At 37.5% G+C, this 24,477-nt stretch overlaps 1 protein-coding gene across 1 annotated transcript; it reads right to left on the bottom strand.

The window, feature by feature from the left end:
* Positions 1-353: 353 nt before the first annotated feature.
* Positions 354-24,261, bottom strand: gdpd2 (glycerophosphodiester phosphodiesterase domain containing 2). Its single transcript, XM_047354619.1, has 16 exons — positions 24,132-24,261; positions 20,698-20,842; positions 18,779-18,882; positions 18,579-18,672; positions 18,427-18,486; positions 18,244-18,342; positions 16,389-16,479; positions 10,622-10,767; positions 8,070-8,155; positions 7,762-7,906; positions 7,463-7,678; positions 7,243-7,388; positions 2,481-2,628; positions 2,246-2,328; positions 2,129-2,157; positions 354-1,882 (listed from the first exon to the last, which is right to left on the bottom strand). The coding sequence occupies exons 2-16, from the start codon at positions 20,773-20,775 to the stop codon at positions 1,830-1,832; spliced, it is 1,578 nt and encodes a 525-aa protein (XP_047210575.1). The 5' UTR covers positions 20,776-20,842; positions 24,132-24,261; the 3' UTR covers positions 354-1,829.
* Positions 24,262-24,477: the final 216 nt, after the last annotated feature.

Raw genomic sequence — 24,477 nt, 5'->3', positions numbered from 1 at the left:
TGTTAAATAACTGAAATAAAAACGAAAAAATTAAACATTATCCACACTTGATTCTATTTAATATACTTTAAAAAACTAGTTATTCAATAAAATACATACAGTTACAAGAAGCAGCTGGGCATAAGGACATTTGAGATTAATTATATATTCTTGACAATGATGAAATTACAGGTGCTTTATGCAGTAATGTAATATGGTGGCCAAATCATATTTGGTGTTTTTTGTTCTTTCTGGTGACTTAATTAATGCATGAATTTTATATTTTATTTGAAATCAGTATAATAGGCTTCTTCTACAAGTACTATATCTTAGAAGGATAATTCCACATTTTAAACAAAATTTAAAAACCCAAGTTAAGATGTATTCCATCAAATTTATTGTAGGTTTGTACAGTACTTATCCAGTGCAAAACACATCCTTAAAAGAACATGATATAAATGTTAATGTTCTTTCCCTCAGTCTATGTAGCGAAAAAAAAAAAAAAATCAAAATCAGAAAAAGTGTAAAAGGTTGTGTCTCATCAAAAAACTAATAAGGAAATACAATGTCTTTTACATGTACTGTACATCATAGTGTTTTGAATTCTTTATTCTCTCTAAATGAACTGTACATATTCTAAAAACTCACCTCTCTGCAAACATGTTTTAAGTAAAGGTTGGTAATTAACAAATGTTAAGAACATCATACTAGAATGGCTTAACTTTATTTCAGGTAAATCCGAAAATTTTAAAAGGACTCAAGTTTGCCTTTTAATCTCATCCTTATAGCAAAAGATGGCTGCAAAAATCATGCATCCCATGTGATCCTCCTAAACTCCTCATTAAACACATTCCTCCGTAAAACATCTTGAAAAGAAATGATATTTTTGTAATCCTAATGCTTTGTTCTAAACAGATAAACTGGCTCAAATTCAGGTTTTTCTTTATTCCCTGAGACTGAAGAGTGTTGTAGATTACGCACACAGAATACAGTTTAAACAACAGCGCACACACAACAAAACAGTTTTAGTTTATTTGGCTCAGGTTACAAATAACTTTCTCTTGTAGCAGCAAAGTTTAGCTCAAAATTATTCATATCCCTGGCAGATTTAGGTTTGAAGAAATCTTTTAATTTTACCAACATGTTTCTTTTGACATGCAGTTATATTAGTGTTTTAGAGAGGCCCAGCCAGAGTGCTGATTTGAATCTGATAGAAAATCTGTAGGGGTAAAGATTAAGGTGATGGTAAGGAGGCATTCTAACCTCAAAGACTTGGAGCTCATCATCAAAGAAAAATTGTCAACTTACCAGTGGAAACATGCAAAATGCTGGTCAACCATTATAGAAAGGGTTGGATTGCTTTGCAAAATGGTTTGACATTGTTTTATCTTTTGAGGGATGCTTGTCCCATCTCTTATTGGAAATAAACTTCTAGGTTTAATAAAAATATTTTTAAACCTGAATCTACCAGGGTAATGAAACATTTTTGGATTCACTGTAGCTTTTCTTAAACTGTACAAAAATGTAGTGCAAAGGGAAGGCAGTTTAGATCTACTGTTCACATAATACAATCAGGAGGTCAAAGGCACTTTATTTTTTCTTGCTCAATAAGCCTTTGAACAACAAACCCTTGTAACCAACTGCCATCCAGTGTCATATTACTGATATTTGTATAAAATCTTCAACATCTCAGTAAATGTCAACATTTGTTGTTTCACAGCTTTATATAAAAAAAAATGTATAACAATGACAGTTTAATTTCTTTGTTTTGTCCTGATGAGCTTTAAGCCACTGTGGTGAGACAGTAAAGGATCCAAGATGGCTTTGGGCCCGCTGAAGGCTGTCAAAGTTCAAACTAAACTAGTGCTTTCTTGCTCTGTACACAACAAAACGTTGGTTCTCCCTGGCACAGATAAAAAAAAAAAAAGAGAGAAAGATAGGTCAATACCTGTAATTGACAAGAAAAAATGTAAAAATTTCAGTTGCAAATGAAATGAAAACGTTTAAGAATTCTAATCTGAGGAGGTTACTTAGGCTTAATAAAGTGAAAAAAATATGATAAAATAATCGGCAGTTAATTAGTTGATATTTAAATGATGTAATGGTCCCAGATGTAGGGCTAATGTGTGGAAATCTGAATTCACTTTACCTGTTCTGTGACGGGAATCGTTTGTTTTCCTGTTATAGAAAGAAAATAAGATGAGTAAACCACCATCAACATTTTTAAATACCCAGTTTCCCAAACCACCCAAAAAGATTAGCTTACCACTGATAGACAAAGAGACCAATCATTGTCAAAATGGACCCAACATCTACTAAAATCCATATCATTGTGTAAACATAAGGTGCCTGAAACATACAAATGTGTCCACCAGGTCAGGCAGGGGTTCATAGATCTCAGAAAGCAGACTCATGAAAGTATTGCATGATCAGTTGATACTTAAACAAGTAGAGCGTGTATACAAGTATACAAGCAGCTACTGTTGGTGCACGTTTCTCACCATGGTCCAGTCAGGGTTCTTCATTTCGTTTAGGACCTGGCAGGAGTTAGTGGTGACAGAACTTGCCCCTGCACACCACAGCAGAGAAAACAGCCAGCGCTCATTGACCACATACAGGTTCACTTTAATGTTGTCCTCCTGAAGTTTCCTGGCAGATACAGAGTCAGCATGAGGAACAAACATTCAGGAAAACTGACTGTATTAATATAACTAAATAAGGGTCCTATCATAAACTAGGAAAACATTCAAAGCAGGGCTCATAAATAGGTTCACATTGTGTGTGTGTGTGTGCAGGCGCGCGCGTGTCTGTTTAAGTTAATGTATTATTGTATCTGGGTGTAAATGCATGACCCAGCTGCAATATTAAAACCACCAGTTTTACATAGTTTGAGCAGTTTTTGCATTGTGACAGTGCTTATTATCCTGCTGTTGCCATGGGGAGGAATGTTTGGTCTGCAGCACAGTGTAGGTGGGTGGCTTGTGTCAAAGTAGCATCAGCATGAATACCAGCAGCACCCGAGATTCACCAGCAGCAATCAACAATAATCCAAATCCCCTCTCAGGTCCATTTCAATATTTCATTGCCTTTTACAAATGGATTTTACATGTGGAGTTAAATTCTTTATATTATTATTCATTTCCCTGTTGTGTTTTAAGATTTATATTTGATCCTCAAAGAAGGCTGAAATGCATCGTTGCTTAAATGACTACTACACTGACTGGTGTTTATTAACACTGACTGCCTATCTGTGTGTGCACATCAAGTATCCACATAACATTTGTGTGAAAAATTATTTGCCACCTCACAGATTTCTGATTTTCAGATCTCTGCTTTTTTGACTCACCTTTTTATCAAATACATTTTAATACAGGTAAAGATAACCTGAGTGAATCAAAACCCTGTTTTGAAACAATTATTTATTTCACTAAAGGGAAACAAAATCCAAACTAATCTGACCCTATCTTAAAAAGTAATCACCCCATAAATCTAATAGCTGGTTGTGCCAACCTTAGCAGCGAGTCGTTTACTTCACTGTGGAGGAATGTTGGCTTTACTTCACAGATTTGTATTATGTCATGCCACAGCATCGCAGTCAGATTTAAGTTCAGACTTTGACTAGGCTACTCTAAAACATTTCCTTTGGTTTTATGAATGGTTCTATCAATCACTTCAAGTCATCCAGGTTATGCGGGAGCAAAGCAGCCTCAGCCCATTACATAAACACCATGTTTGACTGCAGATATGTTCTTTTCTTTGAAAAACTGTGCTAGTTTTAATGGCAGATGTAAAGGAACGCAACCTTTCAAAAAAAGTTCAAACTTTGTGTTGTCAGTCCGCAAAGTATTTTCACTAAAGCCTTGAGGATCATCTGATATTTTCTGTTGAATATGAGACATTTGGGTGGTTTTAGGGATTGTTGAATCATGAACACTGACCTCAGCTGAGGCGAGCGAGTCCTGCAGTGCTTTAAATGTTAAAATGGGTTCTTTTATGACCTCCTGGATGAGTTTTAGATGCACTCCTTGTAGGCCAGCCACTCCTGGGAAGGTTCACTCCTATTCCATGTTTTCTCCATTCACGAATAATGACTCAGGGTCAGAGAAATGGATTTGCAATCCTTTCCAAAGTCATTGACATTGTTTCTCATCTGTTTTTGATTTTCTTTAGATCAGGACATGATGTGTTACTAAATGAGATCTTTCAGCCAATTTCATATTGTCAGACAGGTTCTTTTTAAATTATATTTTGATTTTACAGGCCTGCATGTGGCTAGAAAAATGTAACTTTCCAAAACTAATAATTTCTACTTAATTTATGATTCATCAAAGGGGCAATTACCTTCCCACTCAGGGCCATATTGTTTTGGATAGCTTTTTTTAACTTTAATAACTAAAATCATCATTTGAAAACTAATTTTCACATATACTCTGGTTATCTTAATCTGATATTCAAATTTGTTTGACAATTTGAAACAATTATGAAAAAAACAAAAGTAGAAGAAATCTGGAAGTGAGCAAAATACTTTTCTACAGCATTGTACATTTACGATAGTCTTTAAAAATGCTTCAGATTAACGCATCGTGCAACTTGCTTTAAAAAGTTTTGCAAATATATGAGTAAAGTGTGAAGAAAAGCAACATGAGGTGATCCAAAGTAGACATGGTCTGGAATGGGATTATCAAAAAATGACAACCTTGAGTGAAAATACCACTGTGCCTTGGTGTTATGGTATTAAAGATTTAAATCAAAATTTGTAATATGATGGAATTGCTTTTATTCAAAACAAAAAGTCATAATGTTTCTTACCAGTGTTTAAATAATATTACAGTTATGCCATTTTTAGTTAGGTTTTAACACAAACTTTTAACATTTTTTTATGCAATTTCCTAGTGCTTCTTAATATATTATACCTTCTTGTCATTGTGTAGAGTAACACTGAAAGTATAAGTTGATATTTTAGCTGGTTAATTAGTCAACCTGTCTGCTCAGGTTTAGCTTGGAGTCTGCTACTTTACAGATATTATTTTAATAGGAGTGATGGTTGGTGATGCCATAGCTTCCACACTAGGACTGCCTGTGTTTTTACAGCTGGAAATAGCCAAAACTGTCCATCTTATATGTGAGGGAAAAGTGTAGTAGCCTTCAGGGGAGGTACGCGATTACTCTATGCCTAACACAGCAACCCAGCATTTTGTTTGGCATCTCCTTAATAAAGGACTAAAAACTATAGGAACAATCAGATGGAAAATGTTAGAAGTTCTGAAATCACTACCATTAATTACACAATTGTACCATTGTAAACAAAGTTAGTTTGAAGCCCACCATCATGAATCAATTTCAAAATACTAAGAACCAGCAGTCCCAGTTTCCAATCTCAGTTTAATGTGGACAATATTGCAAACAGTGAGTGCTGGTTCACAGTGTTTTATTTAATAACTATTAAAAGCCTTGGTATGCCTTGACAACAGAAACCTGGCCTCGCCTAATCCAGTTCGACTCGCTCAAAGCTCCATGTAAGCCTCACATTTATTCAAATCTAAACCTTGAATCAAAAGATTAATCAATATTTTTCAAAAGTTTGTTTTTGTATCAGTCTTAGCCAAACCTTTTTAGGGATGTACTGATAGACTGAACTAACATCCATTGGCCTGAAGAGGGCAGTACCCAACGTCTGTCATGTTTGGTTTCAGTTGGCAATGCAGGCAGACCCAGAGCAAGAGATGAAAAGTTTAATGATAAAAATTAAGACATACAAAACTGGCATGAAGACAAAAGGACATGAAATAGGTGTGAGAGAAACAGAAGATACCAGCGAGAAACAATGATTAACCAGGAGCTTAAATATTAAGGCAGGGGTGAAAAATGACAAAGGAAGCAGGTGAGTTAATCAGGGGTTGCGAAACAGCTGTGGTAAAATTAGAGCAGGGAAACTGAGGAAGGGACACTAATTAACACAAAGGAACAGAGCAAAGACCCAAAAGTAAAAGCCTGGAACTAACATAGGAGAATAAACTAAAAATACATAGAGAACAGAAAACAATAAATAAAAATAAACACAAAGGAATGAACTAATATGGCAAGACCCTAATAATAATAAACACAGAGAAATGAACTGAATATGGTAAAACCTAAAACTAGACAGGTCAGGGTTTAAATGGCTCAAAAAGAGTTATTTGTTTGGTTAAAATCCATAATAGGGACATTTTGTTACAGTTTAAGGAATGTATTTGTTTTGATCGAATGATATTTGAGGAAGACGTAAAGTACGATAAGATGTACAGTATTAGTTTTCTAATACATAATTTGTTTCCCTAGTAATCCAAAATAAACAGTCGGTATTGGCTACTACTTAACAGCCGTTCTTATATTTTCATCATCTTTCGGTTTATTTTTTCGCAAATTTCACATTGGTAGAACTGACTGTAACTATCTCTAATTCTGTTAAATGTTCCTAAATGGTCTTTGTTGTCAAAAATTGATTTAATTATTCATGTATTTTTGGCTTTTTAATAATTAAATGAGAAAATGGGTCAGATGGTTTGTCAAGATCTTGATACAGTTTCTTCTTTGCCTTACAATCCGATGGTATGCAGCAGTGGTTCTTGCATGAATGATGCCAAATGATGCCAATGAATTTGCTAAAGTTCATCTTCTACTTTTTGAGGGTAGACAAACATTTGTTTTATTCTAAAACATTGCAAGTAATTTTTAATGTTATATTTCATGATTTTTCAGTTCAGTTTTACTCACTTAACAGTTCCCAATAACAGAATCCCAAACTTTTGTTTGTGTGGATTGTTGAGGACTCAAGCCACACACCCATTGTGTACGATAGGAGCATGATTTCTCACCAGGAATGCAAATGTAAACACCTTCGATACAGAGTTTTGTAATATAAATGTGAAACACTAGAGACACAAAGGAATGCAGCAGCAACAGGTCATGCTTTTGCACCATCACAACACTTCAATGAAGTCCATTAACTGCTCCAATTCATGGACACTAAACATGTTGCAACAATGTTTTTCATTCCTTAGTAAACGTTTTACAGCTGCTCTGTTCATCCGTTTAACACTGCAAAGGGTTTAGGACATTATTTAACTGTATCCCCTTGAGCTGAATTTGACATTTTAAGCACCAGTACTTTTTCTAGACATGCAGCTATTCACCACACTACTGTGCTTGCCAACCCCTGCAAAACACTATTTGCAGACTAAGTAAGTGTTCACTGTTGTTTTTTGCCATGTTCTTATGTCTTACCTGATTTTATCTATAGTCAGTTGGCTGTATTTCACATTAAGGTGAGATCCGTTTTCTTGAAACATCTCTGATTCATTTCCATAAATCTGGATGAAGTCTGTAGCATTCTTCACATTTCCTCTGTTTTTTGGAGGAAGCCAATAGATCTATAACAGGACAAGGCTTTAAAATCTCACAAAGTAAAATGTTCAGCAAACTCTACAAGATCGTTTAGACCTACCAGTTTTTGGTCGATGCCAGAACGCAAGATGGTGGTCACAGTGTCCACTGTGTCGTTAATATCATGACAATGTTCAGGATGATACAAGTCAAATATAACTTTAGTATTGTGCTGTTTGGCAAGCTCAAGAAGCTCTTGCAGAGAAGGTATAGCCTGCATTTTAGCATCGTTTTTCTGCTTTTCTGTCAGCAGGTGCACTGTATAGAAAGGATCTTTCTGGAAAGTCAGAACGTTTTTAGTGTTTTTTTTATTTTTTATTCAGACTTGCAGCAAAACATGCAAACAGAGACAGCACTCACCTCTACAAACCATCCTCCTGCATTTAGAGTCTTTAGCTCGTCAAAGGTCAGCTGATTGCCACAAGATACATTTTTTGTAATGTTTGTTGTTCTTTTGAGGAACTCAGACTTGTGGTCGTGCATCAGAAAGGGAATTCTGTCCTTACTACATAAACAAAACAATAATTATTGGCATCCATGAAAGTGCTTAGTTAATAAGGCATAAGTACCATCCATTCTAAAAAAAAAATAAACCTTGTTGATGATAAATGACAACAAAAACATTAAAAGGCCTAATTAACATAAAAAGGTAAAAATGTCCACCCTACCTAAGCTGCACGTCTGTCTCAAAAGCCTTCACATTGCACTCCGTTGCACTTCTTTCAAAAGACATCAAAGTGTTCTCTGGAGCCAGCTGAACATAATGAGAACGTACGAGTGAGACACATTTTTGCACAAACTATCCTGAGGCTGTGAGAGCACACAAGGCTCAGTACACTATGTTAAATGGAGCATATTGTTGACCCAGCAGCAGAGCATGCCAACAATGGTGCAGATACAGGGCATATGGGGCCCCTCATATGACTGTTGCAACGGTGCAACATTTCTAAAAATAATAACAAAATATATTGTTATTACCAAACACACCACAAGATTTATTTTTAATTGTATTTCAATTAAATATTAATGCAGTTATTTCCAGAGTTGTACAGGAACATGCTGGTCGTTTCATTTTTAAGTTTTCGTCTCGTTAAGCAGGATGCTCGCCGAGAAGGTTCCCTTCCCTTTAAACATGTGGGGATCCGTCTTTAATATTGTCATTCTAGATTATGTTTTTTTTTTTTTTTTTACACGAGGTGCACCTGAAGTATCAGCCACCTGAAGTATTAGGCTAGTAGGGCACACCGCCTCCTGCTGATAAAAAGCGCTGTACTTCCGTGTGTGAGGGGAGGGGTTCCTGCCCCGCCCTGTTTATTCAAGGTTATTGCAATGTGTTCTTGTGGGCCGAGTCCAAGAGGTTTTTTTCTGCCTTGTCTGATTATAACAGCTGGATATATGCCAAAGTGAAGGATGTGGTCTTAAAAACACATCTGTTTGTGAGCAAAAAAGCTGAGACTAAAGCAGTGGCCGTGGCATTTGCAAATGACCATGTTTTGACGGACGAGTACTATTTGGCAGCAAGCAGGGGTTCTAATAATGGGCGAGGTGAGTCTTTTAGCCGCCCCAGTGATGTGCATAGTTGTGAGAATAAACCCTCTGGTTCTTGTGACAAACTGTGTAATTATTGTCACAAACGTGGCCTTTGGAAGACTGATTGCAATTTGTTAAAGTCCAGGTGTGCACCGTTACACTGTACCCCAAAAGGCACTGGCCTGGCTCCGTTTCTACCTGTGGAGGCTGTTGTGGGGCCTTGGGAGTCCCATCTGCCTTTTATTAGAGAGGATTATGTGTCCCTTGTAGGTAGTGATAAGAACATACCTCTGAAGATACTAAGAGACACAGGTGCATTTGATTCATTTATACAGGCTGATGTGTTACCCCTGTCGGAAGCATCTGAAACTCGTAAATGTGTCCCTGTACAGGGAATGGGTTTTAATGTCCTGTTTGTTCCTCTTCATAGTCTCACTGGAATGTGAGCTCTTTTGTGGGGAAGTTTTGTTAGCCGTGTACCCAATGTTAACCTATTGAAGGAGTGTCTGTGTTTTTAGGTAACAACCTTTTGGGTGCGCGCATGTGGGCAAACACGTTGCCCCTCTTGCTGTGCCAAAAAGATGAGAGTAAGCATGAGTTTTCTGATGTGTTTACGGTCTGTGCCGGGACCCATGCTATAACGCACTCTCGGTGTTTTACATCTATGTATTTGGCATTAAAAAAAAAAACCTGTCTGATCGGGGACAAGTTTTTCTCACATCTATTCTCTCAGGTGTTAAAACAGGTCAAGTATGCATGAAGCACAAAAAATCTACGGCTTATCACGCACAAAGCCAGGGCCCATTGGAGCGTTTCCACTAGACATTAAAGTCACTTCTAAGAGCACCGGCTCATGAAATATATGTTGGACAATGGCATTGCAGAACCTTGTTCTTCAAATTGGGCAGGGTTGCACTGTTCATTTAGATGACGTTGTGGTTTATTCTGACACCTGGGAACAACATGTAGACAGCATCCGGGAGCTGCCCACTCAGTTGGTGGAGGCAAGGCTCTTGGTCAATCTTGCTGGAAGTTTGTGAGGGAGACCATGACCTGTCTGGGGTGTGTGGTTGGGCAGGGTCCGGTAAGTCCTGTTGCAGCCAAAGTAGAAGCGTTTCAGCAGTTTCCGGTCTCAGTTACCAGAAAAGATCCTGTGGCTTCCTTGGTCTGGTTGTTGAATGGTCTTCTCTCTGTCAACCAGGTGAAACAGCTCCTTTGCTGTGTTTCTGTCCTGGCTGCGGTTCGACTATCCCTTCCACCTCCACGCGGATGCCAGCGATGTGGGCACCGTATTGACACAGCTGGACCACGTGGGCATTTGCATTTAGTTACTTCTACAAAACTTTTAACAAACACCAATTAAACTATTCTGTCATCGAGAAGGTAACACTTGCCTTAATTTTGGCTTTGCAGCATATTGAACACGCTTTTGTTTTTGCACCTGGTCCATGGTGCAGCCACGCCAGCTGCTGTGGGCCGCAATATCTATTTACTCATTATTTGATTTTATCATCTTCATCGCTGTTTAACATCTCATAGCAATTACTCACGGCACACACCTACGTCAGCATGACTTATTACAAACCCTGCCCGTTAATTATCATTTTGGCTCGGTAAAGAGCTTCATTGGTTGCATACGCGTCTCCCCGTTATTTTGCTTTGGCTAACAGAGTCGAGCAATAACACTCACCATTGGTGCTCCTCTGTGGCCGAAGAGGTCTGGTTTTGCTTTTAAATCCTTAACGTTTATCAAACAAGGTGAGTGGATGAGCAGGGGGCACAGTAAGATGAATGCTGACACTACAAGGAACACCACTGCAATCAGGAACTTTGATCCTGGAAAGAGAAGAAGATAATCAAGCTATTTATGCTGTAGAACTAGACTTATATTCATTTCACACGTTGTTAGAGGTTTTGAAGAAGTAGTCGCAAGATGTCAGCAATACTTTCTTCGCCACTTTTCAGCACAGTCAATTATTGGCAAACACACGCTCATAAACAAAAAAAGACAAAAAGCACCACTTTGCATAGTTTTATGAAAAACTTTGAGAAATTACACACGCCACAGGTTCAAAAACACATTATGTACAATAATGGAAAACATTTCTAACCCCTTTAAATTCTAGTTGGTTGTCACACTGTGATCCAATTTGCACTGGCATATAGAACAACATTTTATGAAGGTTAAAACTTAAGGAAAATAAGCATTTTACATCACACATCAAGTCCTGTCACATCTATGAAGTACATGAAGTCATTTATGATGTATGTTATGTTTATTGGGATGAAGGGTGGAGAATGTACAGGGTTCTGCTGCATCAAGGACAGCTTGGTTGGTTTGCTTTCACATCAGTCTGGTTTTATTTTTCTCCCATATTTAAGAGAGACCATCTTGTCCCGAAAATGCTTTATACACAATGTAGGAGTGCCCCCAAGTGGTCAACTAATTATTAGCTGCATTAATCAGAAAGTAAGTCGGGCAGCAGGTCAGTGTAGAAAGGTTGTCCGCATAGTGTTGCATTAAGAGATGTTATTATTGGGTAATTGCTGCAACTTTTGAATAGCACTTGAGCAAATACTATAGCAGTGGTGCCTATGTGCTGTATACAGTTGAAACCAGGTGTTTACAAATACTTTTTTTCACACTTACATTAAATAAAACAAAATGTTTCCTGTTTTAAGTCAGTCAGGATTATTAAATAATTTTCTAAATGCCACATTAGTGATAGAGCGTGCAACCCATATACGAAGGCCTCAGTCCTCGATGCAGCTGTCTAGGGTTGGAGTCCTGGCCCTGGAGGCCAGTGCTGCCGGTTTTTCCCCCCTGTCCCGCCCACTTCCTGTCTGCCTACTTTTGAAAAGATAACAGAAAATAAAGGCCACTAGTGCTGATTAAAAAAAAAGCCAGAATAAAGTCTGTAAATGTACTTGCGGACAAATACCTTAACACTCCTTTTATCTTTGTCAATGTTTATCGTCTCTAAATAAATCAGACTTTTTTTTGGCTGCAAGTATTCTATACACTGCCGATCTTGCACGTTTTCCCACTTGCAAAGCATGTAGAAGTCTTCAATTTGTTTTTCATAGGTACTCTTCAACTAAAACAAAAATCCAGAAAAATCACATTGTATGATTTGTGAGTACTTAATTTGCATTTTATGGCATGACATAAGTATTTGATATATCAGAAAAATAAAACTTAATATTTGGTACAGAAACCTTTGTTTGTAACTACAGAAATCAGATGTTTCCTGTAGTTCTTGACGAGGTTAGCGCACACTGCAGCAGGTCCTGTCTTGTCTTTTTTTGTCTCATCAGACCACATGACCTTCTCCCATTCCTCCTCTGGATCATCCAGATTGTCATTGGCAAACTTCAGACGGCCTGGACAGGGGGACCTTGCGTGCGCTGCAGGATTTTAATCCATGATGGAATATTGTATCAATAATGGTCTTCTTTGAGATTGTGGTCCCAGCTCTCTTCAGGTCATTGACTAGGTCCTGCCATGTAGATCTGGGCTGATCCCTCACCTCATGATCATTGATGCCCCATGAGGTGAGATCTTGCCTGGGGCCCCAGATCGAGGAAGATTGACCATCATCTTGAACTTCTTCCATTTTCTTATAATTGCTCCAACAGTTGTCTTCTCACCAAGCTGCTTGGCTGTTTTCCTGTACCCCATCCCAGTCTTGTGTAGGTCTGCTATTTTGTCCTCACACAGCTCTCTGGTCTTGGCCATTGTGGAGAGGTTGGAGTTTGTTTGATTGAGTGTGTGGACAGGTGTGTTTTATACAGATAACGAGTTCAATCAAGTGCAGTTAATACAGGTAATGATTGGAGAACAGGAGGGCTTCTTAAAGAAGAACTAACACCCCTGTGAGAGTCTTACTGGTTGTTAGGTGATCAAATACTTGTCACGCAATAAATGCTAATTAATTACTTAAAAATCACACAATGTAATTTTCTGAATTTTTGTTTTAGATTCCATCACTCACAGTGAGGAGTACCTGTGATAAAAAATGAAAGACTTCTACATGCTTAGTGGGAAAACCTGCAAAATCAGCTGTGTATCAAATACTTGTTCTCCCCACTGTACGGGTAAAAATAAAATTAACATGACAATATTTTTTCAATATCCTGTACAGATCTTGTACGCATCTGTGTGGTTTGGGATCAATTTGACCGGAGGCTGTTTTAGCTGTATGAAACACATGAGAAATATAAAATATTTTACACAAATATGTTTGGGATCTTTTGGATGATCCTGATGTCACTATAACATGACATTTTCTAATCTTCAAAAATTGTTGGGGCCCTAACCCTACGTAACAATAACTATAGTAGTGTAAGAACGACTGATCATTCACACGACATGCAGAAGGGGAGACACTGAGACGTTTCATATTTCCCATGCTGTGAGGGAAGGAAAATACCATTCCAGTGAAGATATTGATACTTCACACGACTTAAGAGTGGAGTAAACATAAAAGCTTCCACAGCAACATTCTGAAGGATCTCTTTTGGCGCTCTGTGTGCTCTCCCTTTCTAAGAAAAGTTTTTCTGTAAATGAGGTGTTGTCAAACTCTTTGACCATGAAGATGACATAAAGGAGAACGTGTCTGAGACAGAGGATAACACTGAGGAGGACCCTGACAATGAGGCATCCTCCTCTGATGATAATGACTCAGTGTTGAGCCTCGTTTACTTTCTCAACTTCCAGCAAACTCTACTTTCCAAAAATGGAAAATTACCGTTGTCTGTGTTCCCACTTCCACAACAGGGTACATTTAGCGCTGCTAACATCATCAAAATGGTTCCAGGCCTCACCAGATACAATTCAACTCAGTTTTATTTATGTAGTGCCAATTCATAACATGTCATCTCAAGGCACTTTACAAAGTCAGTTCAATCCAATCATACCGATTTCAAGTCAGGTACATACATTCCAATTAATCCTAACTATCAAAAGCAATCATATTCAGTTTATTATTCAAATTGGTTAAACGTTTTTCTATCTAAGGGAACCCAGCAGATTGCATCCAGTCACTGACTTGCAGCATTCACTCCTCCTGGATGAGCATGTAGAGACAGCGGACAGTCTCTTACATTGACAATCCCTCATACTGAGCATGCATGTAGCAACAGTGGAAAATAAAACTCCCTTGTCCCCCTGTCACCCATGTCCAAGACATAAAATCAACATTTTAGCTGTTCATAACACCATCAATTAAAGGAATTGAAGGATTTCCTTGATATGAAAAATTTAGAGGGTAGGCGTGTGTATGAGGATAGTTGGACAGAAGTGGATGAAACTTACATACTAGCCTACAATGGGTTACATGAACATGAAGTACCTGACACAAAAGTTGAATTTTGAAATTTGATTATTTTTGGTAGTTCAAATTGCAGGTCAAACTGACCCCAAAGATACAAGATAGAAAATTTGAAGGTAGGAGGGTTAATTTTTGGATACATGTCTTGTGGTCTGATGGAACTAAATTGAATGAACTTAATTACATTTGGAGGAAGAAAGATCACAGCCGTGATCTCAGTCTGATAGAAGGTTTGTGGCTAGAGGTGAAGAGCTGTGTGGGAGTAAGGCAGCCTACAAACACAGTTACACCAGTTCTGTCATGAGGAATGGTTCAATATTCCTGCAAACTATAGTGAAAACCCTGTTGAAGATTCCCAAAACGTTTGCCCCAAATCATACAGTTTAAAAAGGCAAGTCTACTAAATATTAAGGAAATATATGTAAACTTCAGAGCGTGACGAAAGTAAAAATTCTCTTATCTTCACATTTAGCAAACCGATCCAAAATGACCTAAGGAAAAAAAGGTTGTCTATTTTTATAGTTTATTTAAACATCTGGGTTCAACTGTAAATGGTATATTAGAGTTGCAACACACATCCCCTGGAGTTATAATATTTTCAAACAAATCTATGGAAGCCTGGATTAGCTGGAAATCAAGTTCCATGTGCTATAGGAAGGCAGTGCTGCAGCACTAATTTAGCTGAGGGAGCATTGCTTCCTGCACCATCATAGTTGGATGGTCGCATTATTTTTCCACAGACCTTTCCATTTTCCATTCATCTTTTATAAATAATGACATGTGTGTTTTTATACACTTCACATTAGACTAAAACACATTTAGACGTCAGTAAAAGCCTAATTATTTAGAGGCTGTCCTGATTTTTTTTTTTTAACTATGAATGTAAATATAATTGCAACCTTTACTAAGCTACTTGCTTGTGAAAATGTTTAAGCTATAATCCGAACAAATAGTCATGCAAAATCCACTTGTTCTTCCCAAGAGATGGTGAGCTTAAAATTACACATTTCTATGGACCTTCAAACAAGCAACACAGAAATGCAAAAAGCTTGCTCAAAGGTTTAAAAGAAAGTGTGTCTTGAGCCAACTGCTGCAGCTGAAGTTTTTCCAAATTATTTCATGGCAATATGTTCAATTGCTTCTAAACAAGCCTTTGTTGACACAAAGAAGTTGTTAGATGGAAAATACTGTTTCCAAAGTTATCAAAAGATTGCAGATTTAAGACTTTCTAACAACTTGCAAGTAAATCCACAAAGTTAGAACATAAGACTTATTTTCAATACCGCTGTGTGTTTTATAAGTTAGCTACTGTTCCATCAATTTATCTCCATCGTGTTTCACTCAACCACGGCACTGCTTGGCAAGATAAAATGGAAAATGTCTTTTTTTGAGACGTTGGCAAAAAAAACAACATTTAAAATCTCACTTTACAAACTGCCAGTTACTGCCCAACTTTGCGGAAACATCTTATGTTTACCTTGGCTCCTGCTGTTGCTTTCGACTCAGCGTCTGAATGAAACTATGACTAATGTCTGAATCTTTTATCTGTTGTACTTTTAACCGACACAAGTAGCCATTAGGGCGTTCTTTTCATGGATAAAACATTGTTTTTTTCTCCCAGTGAATAGCTAGTTTACTAATGTGTTAAGAAATGAAAAAAGATGCCCAACGTTCTCTCTCATTCTGGTAAATATGAAACCATTTAAAAATAGGTGTGGAAACGTTTTAAAGAAACGAAAATTTTATTTGTTGTGGTATTTTTTAACGACTGTATATATGGATTAAATGAAAAAAAGAACACTGAACTGAAACATCTTTCTTAAAAAGAAACGGCCACATTTGTCGCTCATAAGGGGTAAACTATTCTATTGTTGCTTATAAACAAGGTTCACTTTCTTTTCTTAAATTACTTTGATCAAATAAGATCAAATAGGATCTGAAATGCCTTCCTCACCAATACCCACTAGTGAGCCTGACTCAGTAATGACCTCTCCTAATGATTTCTAGTTATTAGAAATGGTTTAAAGACTCATTGCTGCAACTGAGTGTATGTCTGGGGAAATGTGTTTATGTAGTGGTGCTGGCGAATCATGGGATTTATATTACTGGAGTTGAGCAACGTACCTTCTTTGGCCTTGAGGAAGGCCTGGAAGACAAACCAGCTCAGCAGGATCAAGGCTCCAACAGCACCAAACTGTAAGAAAGGAGCCGTATACTACAAAAAGAGAACAGAAAATTATGATGATCAACAAATTTGTGTTTTTCCTAACAAGTTTCTTCCAAAGTGATGATCATACAATGATGTTCAAAATGAAAGACTGTGTTGGCTGCCGCATCTCTTTTGTTTGTGTTGTTTGACCTGCACTACGTGCTTGGCTGCGAAAGGCTGTACAGAACATTAATAATTAAATTCTACAATGTTTAAAGCATTGCACTCAGTTCATAAAGCAGAAAAAGAACATTTTTTGCAAGTTTTATCGGCACATGATTAAGTGGAATTGCCCTGAAATATGTTACAAGCTCAATTATCAAAAAGTCATTTTAAAACAGAGAGAAAACATGCAAATGTTATGCTAGCACATCAGCAAATTATTCTGAATGATAATATTACCAGCAGCAAGAGATGATTTTATAGAGTTCTATACACATTTGCTTCAAGTCAAATGTTTAGAAACAAAAACCTATTAGGTGGCCCCCTATGAGAACATTATGGCTGCTCTATTAACCCAATTAACTCTTTATTGGAAGGATGTCCTGCAGAATTTGTGGTTGGGAGAATATATCTCTCACCGTCAAGAAAAACCCATAATGCAGCATCTAAGTAGTCATTGTCAGTATTTTATTTGCATTCAGTCTTCTTGAATCCACACCTGCCATCAGTTATAGTGAAATCTGATTAATCTGAAATGAAGTTCAGCTGTCTTAGTTAGATTTTCCTAACATTAGCTCATTTAAATCTAAAAGGTATCAATCAGGAGAAGGATACCAAAATAGTATGACATCATAGTATAATGAATACAGTCAGCAGTAATTGGACTTAGAGGTAAAACCTGGAAATGTTCCAAACATGTATGAAAATACAAGATGGAAACTGGTCAGGGAGGCTGTAAAGAGGCCGACATTAACACTGAAGGAGCTGCAGCAATTTCCAAAAAATCCTGGTCTTCTCCATGTGACAGCGATTAAGTCTAGACTAAGGAGTATGGTTGCATGACAGAAGCAGTTTCTTCCCAAGAAAACATCCAGGCTGGGCTAAAACATCCCAAAACCTTGTGAGAGATTGTGTTATGATGTTAATGAAACAAAGTGGAACTTTTGGGCCACAATTTGAAATGGTAGGTTTGGAACAAAACAATATTGTGCATTGCCAAGAAGAACACCATGCCCACTGAGGAACATGGTGGTGGCAGCAGGACTAGGTTTTTTGTCAGTTCTGCTCCTAAATCTTAAAATGTCTGCTTGAAAGCTGAAGATTAAGATTGATTTTATGTTTTTAGCATCACAGTGAGTCAGAGCATTCATCCAAATCAACAAAACAACTGCTTTCCCAGAAGAAAAGTAACATTTTAAAATTATCTAACAAGAGTTCAGGGCTATTTTTGAGAGAAAATCTGTGGGTTCACCTGAAGATGCTTGGAGACTAAAGATATTCTCACCATCTGAGAGATTTAGAGAACTTTTGCAGGACAATATTGGCAAATATTGCAAAGGCAATAAGTGGTATGCTGCTAGATTCCTTCCCAAGAACACTGTATGCTGAAAATTAAAATTAATTCAACGGTGCTTCAATAAACAGATTTGGTTGTTTTTTTTTGTTGAATATTATGTGGCATATTAAAAGTGAAAAAAGTAAAGGAACTTTTTTAAATTTAAAAATCATGGGATTATAACAGAGGAGTTTAGAGAGAGAAGAAACATTGCATCGCTTCTCTTATGTTAATGTGGTATGAGATTTCCACGATCCATACATTTACTGTACCTGGAGTGAAAAAGGAACAATCTGCCATTCGTCTTTCCAACATCGGATGATTCCTGTAATCCCAAGAGCGATGAATATCACACCTAAGCAAATGAAGATCTGCATATTGGAAAAGAAATTCTGATAGTTAGGTCCGTGATTAAACATGATATTGTAGGTTGAACAGGTGAAAGTTTATTGTACCCTGTGCAGCCAGTGTAAGTGAAGTTTTTCTCCCAAGGCAACTTGGACCAATGCGAAAAGCTGCAATCAAGATAAAAAGTTTAACTCACGAGTTTAAAACAGTAACAACAGAAGACATTCAGTTTTATTCAATCTGATATGATGCTTCTCACCAGCAGTAAAACGCAGTAGCAGGCAAACACAGCAGAAATAGTCATCAACACCATGAAATAGTTTAAGTGCTTGTGCAGCTTGATGAATGCCTCCCTGATGATAGAGCAGTAGAAATTAGGACTGGGATACAGGAGGAAAAGCCACCGATAAACAAAAAAAAGGAAGAGTGGATTCTGGGCTTTCCGTTGTGATCACTCACGAATTAAAATCATATTGATCGTTGTAGACGACCAGGCAAATGTACATCCAGAAGAGGGACAGCAGGGTCACAACACTAACAACCGAGCACCAGCAGCATGAACACTGAAAGGAAAAATAAGATCAATGTTATTTGTTGGGATTCTTGGGTTTCAGATAAACTAAACAGATCATTTGTATAAAGCGTTTGTGTGTGTAAATGTAAGTTGTTATGGAGAAAGCGTTAGAGTGAATAAAATGGAAGATTTCCAACATTCTGTCTTTGTTGATTTTGCCATGACAGCAAAACAGAAATAAGCCTTTATATTTTGTTTTAGGTAAACACACCTGCACTTCTACAATGGAAATGATAGACCACCACCATCCTTCTCCTCTGTCTTCTCCAGATACAGCTTGTCAGGACTTGCAAGTTTCTACATGTCAGTTGGCACAAACTAGAACAATCTCATCTTTCTTCATCACCTTATTATCAGTGTTTTAACACTCTCTGACAAGCATTATATTAATGGAAACTGACAGATTTTAATTTTAGTTAATAGAAGAGAGACTTATTGGTAATATGCTTGTAAACTATTAATCCTGGATTTGTGAGATTTAAGGTTATGATAGTGTTTAAATCAATCTTAATAGTAACAAAGTCTGTTAACTTAATAAATTATTCTAATTTATTCAGATGTATCTTTGTAAATGTCCTATCAAATATCATTAAAACAGTTAATTTTAGTTATTAAAAAAATCAGGTGAAAGTTATACATGAGTATTCAGTACACAAAGAGCAAATATATTTCAAGTGTTTATTTCCAAATCACTGTTATTGTAGCCTATTCATTTAAAAATTAATTCATAAAAAAAAAAAGAATATTGTTTACCAGACAATTAGAATATTACAATAAAAGAAATACAATAAAGAAGCCGACTATTCAAAGGGCACTGAATGGAAATATATTAACAGACAACTAAGTGGAAGGGAAAAGTGTGGTTAAAAAAATAAATAAAAAAATGACAACAAGGATAACAGCCTTAGGGGGATTTTGAAGTAAAGCCCATATACGAGTTCGGGGGAAATTCACAAGATGTGACATCAACTGGAGTAAACAGTTCAAGAGCCACCACAAACATGACGCATCCAGAGCACTACAACTGTTACATTATCTGTGTTTGTGCCACTCCTGAGCCAAAGGCAACATCAGAAAGGACATACCAGAGCTAAACAGAAAAACGACTCAGCTGTTGTTCAGTGATTTAAATGTAGCATTTTAAGAAGTCAAGGTCCTAGAGTTTAGAGGAAGAAGCACAGAATCCAAGCTGCATCATGTCCAGTGGTTTTCATAGTCAGTTATGATCTGTGGAGACATGTAATCTGCTGGCTTTGGTCCACAGGAAACTCACCTGACCTGAACTCCACAGAGAATCTATGCAGTATTTTTAATAAGAAGATGAGACCCCAGACCCAACAATGCTGAGGAGCTGAATGCTCCATGCCACGTTGCATTGACGCAGTAATTCAAGCAAAAGAGGCGTGAAACTGCATTTTGGGTTTTCATTAGCTGTAAGCCATAATCACAGTAAAAAGAAACAAATACTTGAAGTATATCACTGTGCATTTGACTGTAGGGTAACTGTTGCTCAATGAGAAGTGCCTTGGGATCTTAAATTTGTGGGTTTGGTTCAAGCTTCTTCCTCCTGCCACATGTCAATGTGCTCCTGGGCAAGGCATTTAATGCCAAGCTGCCTACTGATCTGCATATCGGTGTATAAATGTGTGCAACAGGGTGAATGTGCCTCATATGTAAAGCACTTTCAGTGGTTAGTATGACTAGAAATGATCAGAAAATTCAATCCATTTATCATTTGATTCATTTTTTTAACTGAATTACTGAAATAACACTTAGATGCACCTGCAAACATAAACATACTCACCTTTGCCTCACTGTTACTCTTCCAGTGGCAGCTAAAGAAACCTCTGCTGCAGACTCGACACCAACTGTCTGAGGTCATCGTGTCTCTTTATATTCACAGTGCAGAAAATGCCTCGAGGAGGATGGGGGAACTCTGATAATGCTTTCTGTGGACACAGAGGACAGGGCTGGTTTCATTCACCTCCCAAAACCTATGGAGCATTAAAGGGGCAGCCTTTCTGTGACAGAAAGCAAATGAGGCTGGGGTTCTTTGGATGCTAAGGCGACCTCTCAAAAGAGCCTGTGTACAAAGGAGGGTATAGTCACAAGCGTACAATGGCCAACACCATGGGGGTATTGAATGCTGCACAGTCAGTCCTGGGAGAGAACTGCAGCCTTTTAGAGCACAAGCACCCACAGTGGCAGGAACAGCCATGCACTGATAGCCTGTGCAGGAAATAAACTCCTTGTGCTTAAAAAGCTATGAGCATAAAAGAGATGGACCTGAAAAAACAGGACATTTTTTAGGAATTAGGATATATATCAGCTGTTTTTTATATTTTAAATGCGCCAATTAGCAAGATTTTATTCAACATGTTGGGACTCATCCTTCAGTTGTGCTAGGTTTCGGTTACACACATTCTTAACGGACAGGGGTAACGATTCCTGTCACTTGTGTCACCAAGTCAAGATGTTATATTGAGTAATTCTGAGCATCAGCTTTTAAAACTACTTTTCTTTTAACGAGCCGTTTCTCACTAGACTTGATTTCAGTTGATATTCTGCCAATTTCCTCCTCCCCTTGGTGGTTATTGTTTGTACAATTAAAGCCCTCAGGCTTGTCAACTGGGGGTTCACGGTTAGGTGACAGGATTGAGCAAAGAAACAGAAATCCTAACATTCTTTTGCAGCTACACGTTATTTAAAAATGACACGGATACGTTTAAAAGAAACGGTCTGTTTAAAAATAATCTAACGATTAGAGCTAATAAGGACGTGTTCGGGCAGGTCTGCATGCCTAAGTGAAACACAAGGTACCGAGTTTCACTGCAACAAAAACTAAACACACCAGGAAGTCTTGAACCAAACCTGAATGCAAACTAACAATTTATATATAAATATAAAACACGAAACACTTTGTCAACTGGTGACAAAGTGACAAAGGAAACACATTTCAGAGAACAATTATGCGCTTCTTTGTGGTTGGGCTGTTTACATCACCCATTTCTGCACAGTTTATTTCTTCGGCAATATTTTTTTAACTGCTGCATTCCTCCATGTAGTTTTACAATGTTGGGGAAAAAACAATGCACCTTCTGGTACCTGGATGCTTAAGCAGTGTAAATAATTGCATGCGGCCACACCTTGCAATTGGTTTCACCTGGTTTGCTTTATTACAAAGCTACCTGTATTTAAATAAACTTATGTTACTAAATGTGCATTTCCAAAAGGGCTTAATGAGAGATGAAGAATCCAAAGAAATCTTAGAGAGTCAGGATTACACTATGGCATAGGTGAAAGGAGGGGCAACAAAAACAACTTGACCCTTTCAAAATAAATGTAACATTTTGCTCACCTTGGTCTCAAATAAAGAAAACTATTGTGATAATTGTGATAAACACCTGACAGCATGGTTTCATTTGTTGCATTTTCTGCTTGAACCATTTGGTCCCACTGTTATTCCAAGAGAGCATAAATCAATAAATATGTTCCAAAATATAATTAAACAAATATTTTGTGCTATTTAGCACTACAAATGTACCATCTCATCTAACTGGTGCAGGATTCCATAATGGCAACATTTTATCTGAAAGAAGCATGTGTGTTTGTGGAACTCTGACTGTATGCAGTGACAAATAAATTTCTATAAAACAAAAAGTGTCATGAATGTGTTAATATTTTGGCAACTTTGTTGTTATTGCAATAAATGACACGAAATATTGAGCTTCAATTTTAAGTCCTTGTTGCCCTTCTTAGTGTCAGACTGGTAAGTGATCAGTTGTTGCCGCTTTGTGGCAAAGTGTGGAAACAATCATCTCATTTTGAACGTGAATAAAACAAAGGAGATGATTGTAGATTTTAAGAGAAACAGGAATAAGTCAAAAACTATTTCTATCATGGGAGAAGAAGTGGAGGTGGTGGAGGAGTATAAATACCTCAGTGTTCACCTGGACAATAGACTAGAATGGAGATGTAACTGTGAAGCCATCTACAAGAAGGGACAGAGCAGACTGTACTTCTTGAGGAAGCTTAGGTCCTTTGGTGTTTGCAGCAAGATGCTGCATATCTTCTATAAGTCTGTTGTGGAGAGTGTGATCTCTTCTGCCATCATCTGCTGGGGAAGCAGCATCAGAGCCAGGGACTTAAAAAAGCTCAACAAGCTGATAAAGAAAGCTGGTTCTGTTCTGGGGACTCCTCTGGAACCTCTGGAGATCATTGTGGAAAGACGGATTCTTCATAAAATGAAGAACATTATGGAGAACCCTGAGCATCCTCTTCATGAGACTGTCCTACAACAACAGAGTGTCTTCAGTCAGAGGCTTCTTCAGATCTGCTGTAAGACGGACCTACAGGAGATCCTTCCTGCCCACAGCCATCAGCATCTACAACGGCTCTTTGAGGAAACCTTCATAATATGAGCTATAACAACATTTAATTTCCCTTTGGGATTAATAAAATATTTTTAAATTGAATTGAATTGAATTGGATGCTAATCTGAACAGTTTATATTCCAAAACTGTAAAAACTTTATTTAGGATAAAAAAATAAATAAACATTTTGACCAACACTCATTTACATATTTCAGACTTAGAAACCTTTTTTTAATTCTTGCAAAGTCAAAACATTTCCACCAGCAAGAACTTCCTTCTTCCCTTTCTCAACACATTACCAGGAAAACCTTAAAATAAACGTTCACTTTTATCAATGAAGTCAAATCTCATTTTTTTATTATGAGCCATAAAAACTCTTTTTCAGTTTACAATTATGTTGTTTGTGTCTCCATTTGGAGTTATTACTTCCTGGTATTTTTTAAATTTTCACTTTTAATTTTATGTAGATATGAAAAGCATTAAAAGAGAAATTTACTATAACCATAAATTTATATTTTATATGCCACTTTCCCTGTTTTTTTTTCCAGTACTAGGCCCCTACCGTTGAATAGATTTTTACAAATGTATTGTTTATTACTCAGTGTTAACAAGTGCAGATAAAATAGAATAGAGCTATATAAGTATACTGGGTTCAACCTGTTACCTTCAAAGCGAAAAGCACAACATTAAACATGCGCACAGCTGATTAAAAAGGTTCAGTCCGCTGCATCATGGAAGAAAAGACCAAAAAAAAACATGTGATGTAGCCACTTAATAGCTTTTTTTGAAAGAGGATTAAATATACAAGCAGTATTGTCATGCCAACCTTTATTCCCTAAAATGAAACCACGAGTGTCTGACTTACCGTAAATGTGGCTCACAAAGACGCGCTCTTCTTGGGATCCCGTCGCCGCTTGGTTCCTATGCGGCTCTCGTTCGCTTCTCGCATCTTTTTGTATCCCCTTGCGACCACGGTAGCTGAATTGGATTTGCACCTCATGAATGGTGGGCGTCCGAGAGAAAAAGTAAGGGAGAGAGTGAGAGGAGGCGGCGAGGGGGGCAGGACTCAAGCCGAGTCGCGCAGGTAAGCACAGAGGTGGGTGCATTACACGGGTGTGAAAATTACTTTATGATAAACTACTGTAAAAGATAAGCCAGAATAGAACCCAGTTCCATACATTTATGAAAATGACAGTTTATAACCAACTACA

Source organism: Girardinichthys multiradiatus, chromosome 23, assembly GCF_021462225.1.
Source record: "Girardinichthys multiradiatus isolate DD_20200921_A chromosome 23, DD_fGirMul_XY1, whole genome shotgun sequence".
NCBI classification, from domain to species: domain Eukaryota; kingdom Metazoa; phylum Chordata; class Actinopteri; order Cyprinodontiformes; family Goodeidae; genus Girardinichthys; species Girardinichthys multiradiatus.
The sequence above is the reverse complement of the archived record's forward strand: the minus strand, read 5'-3'. Positions and strand labels throughout refer to the sequence as shown.

Excerpts from the sequence above, each read along its gene's own strand:
- gdpd2 (XM_047354619.1), bottom strand. The coding sequence starts at position 20,775 with ATGACCTCAGACAGTTGGTGTCGAGTCTGCAGCAGAGGTTTCTTTAGC. Across the intron at positions 16,480-18,243 it reads TTGTTCCTTTTTCACTCCAG|TATACGGCTCCTTTCTTACA; the intron begins GTACAGTAAATG and ends CTCTTTTTGTAG. Across the intron at positions 10,768-16,388 it reads CTTCCTCAAGGCCAAAGAAG|GATCAAAGTTCCTGATTGCA; the intron begins GTACGTTGCTCA and ends TTCTCTTTCCAG.